Source organism: Embiotoca jacksoni, unplaced genomic scaffold, assembly GCF_022577435.1.
Source record: "Embiotoca jacksoni isolate LCO1_2020_lvr unplaced genomic scaffold, fEmbJac1.0.p SCAF_15, whole genome shotgun sequence".
NCBI classification, from domain to species: domain Eukaryota; kingdom Metazoa; phylum Chordata; class Actinopteri; family Embiotocidae; genus Embiotoca; species Embiotoca jacksoni.
This window is the reverse complement of record NW_027185285.1, coordinates 9,962,325-9,969,037: the sequence shown is the minus strand read 5'-3', so window position 1 is coordinate 9,969,037 and position 6,713 is coordinate 9,962,325. Positions and strand designations below refer to the sequence as shown.

General features: G+C 42.4%; 1 protein-coding gene across 1 annotated transcript in view; it reads right to left on the bottom strand.

Moving 5' to 3' along the window:
* Positions 1 to 1,645: 1,645 nt before the first annotated feature.
* The window catches only part of usp43b (ubiquitin specific peptidase 43b), a 73,631-nt gene continuing 68,563 nt past the window's right edge, over positions 1,646 to 6,713 (bottom strand). The window contains exons 14-16 of the mRNA XM_069149449.1: positions 6,145 to 6,318; positions 4,727 to 5,863; positions 1,646 to 3,584 (exon numbers count right to left, since the gene is read on the bottom strand). Of these exons, the coding sequence (XP_069005550.1) occupies positions 3,574 to 3,584; positions 4,727 to 5,863; positions 6,145 to 6,318 (1,322 nt within the window). The 3' untranslated portion in view covers positions 1,646 to 3,573. The remainder of the gene's footprint in view (positions 3,585 to 4,726; positions 5,864 to 6,144; positions 6,319 to 6,713) is intronic.

Here is a 6,713-nt window from a genome sequence, read left to right as displayed (position 1 = left end):
GATAGAAAATGTATAATTGCACAGCAGGTCAAGTAGATAATCTGATTAGATTTGAAGCACCTTTCTGCATAAATGTAAATGATAATAGTATGTCCTTTTAAACACACTTCAGTTGTCCATGTTACAAATACGAATGTAAATAAGAAGCACAGACAGATCTCCTGACTGGAGAGTCAAGCAGTCATGGTATATTACTTAGTATAACTTCTAATTGCTTGTGAGCTCTGCAGTGACACCAGTACTCTATTTAGGTTAAAATTGTGAGGAACTTGTACTTGAGTGTTTCCTTTTCATGCTACTTTCTACTTTTGACTCCACTACATTTATTTACAGCTTTAGTTACTTTTCAGATGAACATTTGACACAATGGATAATATGACAAGATTTTAAAATACAACACATTGTTTAAAGTTAAACAAGCGGTTTCCAAACTTTTTGGGTTCTGACCAAGTGCCAATCAACTATGATGTCACCCACTGGTTTCTGAACCGCCCTTCAGAAGAATCGGGTTTGGCATTTTGGCCGTCACCATCTTGCTATTTTGGAGCCAGATGTGACCTTATTTAGACGACTGGGGGAGCGAGCAGTGGATCTGACTAGAAAACCTGAGGACATGTCCGCCCACCAAGTACTAACCTGCCTGCACAACAGGCCTGTCAATCAAACAGACACACCCCAACATACCACTTTTTGAGGCCTAATATCTAATTGATGATGGGAATTTTCTACAGATGGACCACACAAAGCTAAAAAGAAGGAATGACTTTAGAGATTAGATGACTTTGTATTTCATGAGAGAAGTTCAATGGAAGTCTATGAAGCAAGAGGCTTTTTGGAGTCAACCCCTGTTGGCCATTGTTGGTATTGCAGTTTGTGGCATTAGCATTGGCCTTACTTTTCAAACCTTGAAGCTACATCTACTTTCACATCAAGCCCATGGTTCTGACATTTTACAAAAATCCATGCGTCTATTAGTTGTTAACAGCTCCACCAAATACAGATTTATCCCTCGAAACTTCTCACTTGGTTTTATTTGAATACATTTTCAAATGATCTAATATCTCAGCAAAAAAAACCAACCTAAGATTAGAAAAAAACTGTCCAAAAACAGAAAACACTTGTGTATCACTATATATTTTTTGTTTTTTCCTCTAAAACTACTTGGTTTGGCTTTGGAAAAACAAATTCTAAAAGTATCCTACATCACTTTCTCACAGCCTCAAACCCCGACCTTCTGGGTGAAAGTCTCGCGTTTGCCTCTCTACTCCGACCTTACTGTGTGGTCAGACAACTTCCTGCTTCGACCAGGGTCATACGTGTGCGTGTGCGTGTACTTTTCATGACTAGGCGAGGCAAAACGTGACATTGACACGGGGTCCTCTCGTTGACTGATGGGTGCATTTAATGCTTTGACAAGATACTGGGCTCTCATTACTTTTAAGTCTCACTTCACCGTGCTTCAAGGCAACAAAGCCCTCATCAGGGCCCTGAAGTGCCGCTACTCTGGCTGAATAGTTGCTTGACTACATCCGAGTGCTCACTTCATTCAGAGGTCTGTCTTAAATGCTAAAAGAAAATACCACAAGTGCTGAATGCAAGGCTCAGATAAAAACGAGCTTCCAGAATTCACTCCGCGACACCGAAGTCATTTGTGAGAAAAGCTGTGTTTAATTTGCAAACCATAAAACTTACAGCACATTAAGCAGACATTATAGACAGTCCAACGAAATAACTTTTGTGTATTGTGTCCAATTTAAACCCACTTAGCAAACATATTATTCTGACCTTATACAGTAACCTGAAACATACAGCTGTAATCTGTGAATTACATAATTACACACCAGGTACAAAATGTAGACTTTTAAAAAAGTTAATAAAATATAATCTAGCCATATTTCCCAAATAATGTCTCGGACACATCCTTCATATACTATCACTTAATTTTGGTAAAAGAGTGTTAAACAGTAATGTTTCATGGCACAACATGAAAGGTGAAGACAGATACAGTGTAGGCTCTCGCTGACAGACCCGTGACAAATTCACACTGAAAAAGTAAACAAAAGAGCATCTAAAATTGTTTATTGTAAAATTGTAAATGAATCACCAAGTGGGAAAAAAAAATATTATTCTGGTTATGTTCTCTTGGAGATTCGCTCCTCTTTCTCCTCCAGCGGAAAAAGCAGACATGGTGCAGATAACAAAACCGGTGATTATAACTGATGACTGTGGATTAAATATACATTTGATAAGCAGCAGGAACACCAACTGCTGATTCTATCAGTGGTGGCTACTTTATTGCAGTTTATGTGAATGTGACAACGTAATGATTACCATGAGCATTAATCATACGCCCACGGCTGCGGAGAGAGAAAACTCTGTACGTGTTTGTGACTGTGAACGCTCGCAGTGTGAATCAGCCTTTCAAATCCTAAATGATAAACCTTCTTCAAATGGAGATTTGCTTTTGTATCTAGTCCTGATAATGTTTGTATTTTATCAGCAAGAATTTATATCCAACTTCACTAAACGAGATTTACATTTATATTCTCGCACATCTGGTTGCACCCACACACTGGAGCAGCATAAGTATAAACATAAACTCTCTTGTTTATTGTTATGCAAGTTACAGGGGTGGTTAAAATGTTTTTCCCTTATTGTTTTCTCATGTTGCTGAAAGTCTTCAGCATCCCTCCACAGACCAAATATAATCAATAATCATATCAAAAGGTCATTTTGAGGACAAAGGCTTTTCACAGTGCCCAAAAAACTAAGCCTTTATTAAGAGAGTCCCTTTACATATTTCATCCATTGTACATCCAGAAGCTGCTCCAATAGTTTAGTTATCTGTTGGTTACAATTTGAAGATGAAAGGTCCTAAAAAAAGAAAAAAGAAAAAAAACCTCCTGCTTTTTGCTCATTTTGGTACAATTCTGCCAAATTAGCCTGTATGCTCTGGTCATGTAGCAAAAATATGGAGACATTTTTAAAAAGAAAGTGCATTAATACTATAAAATAATATCAACTTGATAATGAATGACGTAGCAAATGATTTATGTTCTTATAGCAGCCAATTTACAGTGCGGTGTTAGTACTTTGTGCAGTGCTCAGAAACAATCTTACATGTCTTAGCCCATTATCTGTAAACTGTGTACGCTCTTTCCTTTGTTTCAGTATGTACGACACTGACCAACACGTTTTTAAAGTAACTCCCTACTTTCCAAAGAGATGTCAGTTTTATACAAGTCAATGTCACGGACTAAAAACATGCAAATTCCCCAGATCACCTTCCACTCTCCAAATGTTGATCAGAAACTCTCACAGACGACGTAGAGAAAACAAAAACGTGGGGGAAACGAGTCACATTACAGCGGTAATTCTTTCCTCAGTAATGAAACTCTGCATAGATTTAGTTTAAGACACACACAGGTAAGAACTTAGAACAGTACTATGAAAGGGAGAGAGAGGAGATGTACTTTGTTTGGGGCGATGCCTCCTGCTGGGGGCGTTGATATCTGGGAGCCGTGCGTAGAAATCCGTCGAGAGGTCCAAGTGTTCAGCAGGCATTCTGGGCTATCACAGAGGCACTTAAAAAGGAAACAAAATACAAAACCATTAGTCAGATGAGAAGAGATCACTGTGATTAACATTAATAATAATGATAATAATAAGCAGGGGAGCTTTCTGAGCCTATTTACATTGCCATTATTTCTTTGTTTAAAAAAAAAAAAAGGAGATTTTAACACCAAGCTGACACTAGAAACAAAACCTCGACCACGGCGCCGTTCACAGACGGCATTAACATGAATCCTGGACAGCTCGACGTACCGGAGTGCAGGCACACAGGACACACTGCAGACGCACCGAGATCCGATCTGCCCAGACCACATTCAGAGGTGGTCTGGGGCGCATACGACCACATTCTTTAAGCAGTGTGAAAGCAAATGTGTCCCGGGCCATATTGAAGGATCACCTCCTGGCTACTGTAGACAGTAGGAGAGATAAACTGCAAAACTGAACTGGCCGCTGCAAAGCAGCTGTTTAATGAATATAAACACAGGCTCTCTGCTTAACATGTGTTTCCAAAGCATACTCTGGGTTTAGGTGTTTTAGTACTGTACATCATTTCTGACACACATCAGACCCACAGCTGTGGAACAAAGCTCCACCCCCTCGCACGGTTCATTTATCCACCGCATCTCATAGCCAGACCCTCTCAGATCTGCTAGAATAATTACTGTAAATAACCGGAGACTGATCGGGTCACGGCTGATGGTTCAGGTTGTAAATGAAAAAACAAAAGTGTTCTGACATTTACAAATGTGACATATGTCATAAGTTTCTCACAGACGGTACATTAAAGTGAGTTTCAGTGAGTGAAGAGACTTTAGCTCCTCGCATTTCTGTATGTTTTCACATGTTTATGAACTTGATGTATACGTTCATTTGCATACAGAGCGGGAAGTGACATCTGATCACAAGTGGTCTCTAGAGGCACATGTGGAGATGCATTCAAATGCCAGATGTGAACAGACACACTAAGAGCTGTCGACTTGTGCTCGGATCCCCCGGAAAGCGCGTTAATGTCGGTCTCAAAATGTGCTCCTCTTTGTTCCAGTTTGTACTTATTTGATGTCGTCAAAAAAGCCTCAACAGCTCCTACAACTCTGTAGGGAGGATAATAAGATGTCAGCGTGCACTGCGGCCTCAAAGAGCGGTCTGTGCCTACCCAGGGAGGTGGTACTGTATCGTGTCCGCTGCAGAGTGGCGTAGCCGGGCTTGTCTGACAGTAGGACGCGATGGGCCGGAGGGAGCACGACTTCTCCGTTCCTCTGCAGGGAGGTGCACCTGCGAAACGTCAAATCTAGCTTTGTCTGAATGTTGCTGGAGCTGTGAGCACGCTTAATGTCGATGGGGTCATGATTCCCAGCCTTTCCATTGACTAGCTGGACTTTACAGTTATGGATGTCACAGCTGGGGATGACGCTGCCCTTCCTCTCTTCTAGAGCCACTGCAGTCAGCGTCCCATTGGAGAGGGACAGTTTGGCTAAATTACTGTTTGCCAGCTTTCCAAGTTGTCCATGACCGTTCATTCGCCTCTCTTGCTCCCTGATTGGTGACCTAGAAATGTCTTTCTTCATAAAACCCGCCTTGAAAAAAGATAAGAGGCTTTCTTGGCTCCGACCTTCCTGCCCCCTCTGCCCCCTCCTGTCCTCGGATTGAAGGACCATCTGTAACAAGTCTTTTTGTGCCCGGGAGGTTCCCCCTGTCTGGGCCTTGGTTCTCCTCAGTGTAGAGTCTCTGCTTGGAGGTGCACTGTGGCTGATGTGACCCCCTAGAATGGCCCCTCTGTGCAGCTGGAGGTCCAGGGTCCTGCCCTGGTCCAGCCTACCTCTCTTGGATGATCTCTGCCTCAGACATTCATCATCTCTGGCTTTGAAGCTGCTGCTGTTTCCGACTCCGTAGCCAATGTTTCTCTCCAAGCAAGGTCTGCTCTGTCCCTCTGGTATTTTGGGGGAGTAACAGGTGTCGGAGCTGAATCTGTCTGTACAGCTAAGGCTGCTGCCACTGGGTGAACTGCAGTCCTGTCCTGCTTCAAAGACTTTTCCCTGGGCATTTCTTTGTGGTGGGGTGGCTACCAGTGAGATAATAGGGTCTTTGGTGCATCGTGGCCGCCGCCCAGACTCCAGGTACTCCACCAACTCTCCAGACTGGGTCTGGACTGAGTGCTTGATGCGGTCTTTGGACCCAAAGGACCACCGCAGTGGGAGAACTTTGTTCAGAGTCTCCTTGGGCTTTGTTGGCGATCTCATGCTTACACTCCTGCCTTGGATCCCTCGGACAAACTGACTGGCTTCAGACCCATCTATAAGAAAAGATGCATAAGTTAAAACCTAAAAAGATACTTAAAGTGTGTCTTAAAACTGGTTGATATTATGATTTATAGTAGATAAAACAGACGGATTACTCAGAGTCCAAAAACATGAAAGTCATAAACATCAAGGTTATATGCTTTAATTTCTCTCTAGTCCAAGAGTTAAATCAAAACCTTGATTCCACTCTCATGGTAAATATGAAACTGGAGCCAGCAGTTAGTTACATCAAGACAAAACCTACCGTACTGCAAATGCTACTCCAAATACCTACTTGTTTCTACTGTTTTGGGGGCTTCATCTCCAAACACTGGCAACTCAGGAGATTCTGGGACCTGCGTGGACCCCAATGGTCCTGGGACGGGTCCACCTGACACCACGCTGCCCCTCTTACTGCACCCTGTCAGCCGCACCAGCCAGTGGTCAGAGGTGGATGAGCTAGTGGAACCTACAAAGAGACATGTTTTTAACTCAAACAAGCCAATGTGATGTGGAGTCATAGGCATATAAAGAGACAGAAGCCTACCACAGTTACATCTATTACCTCACAATGCAAAGGAAATCGCTGACAGGGTTTTTATCAGCATTTCCACTCTCATTATGTTGAAATCACGAATATGAATGCCTCCGTGACGGCGGGAAATGGAGACCGCAGCTTATCTCTGCAATCACCGAGATCCTTCATTTACTGGCCACTGGCTTGATATCACAGTGAAAATGCACACTGATAATGATGGATATAGATCTTTTAGGCCCAAACTGCACATAATGATAATACTCCCACTTTCTCTCTTCATTATTTCTAGATTTTTTTTATCAAAAGGATGTGAAGCAGACTGCATC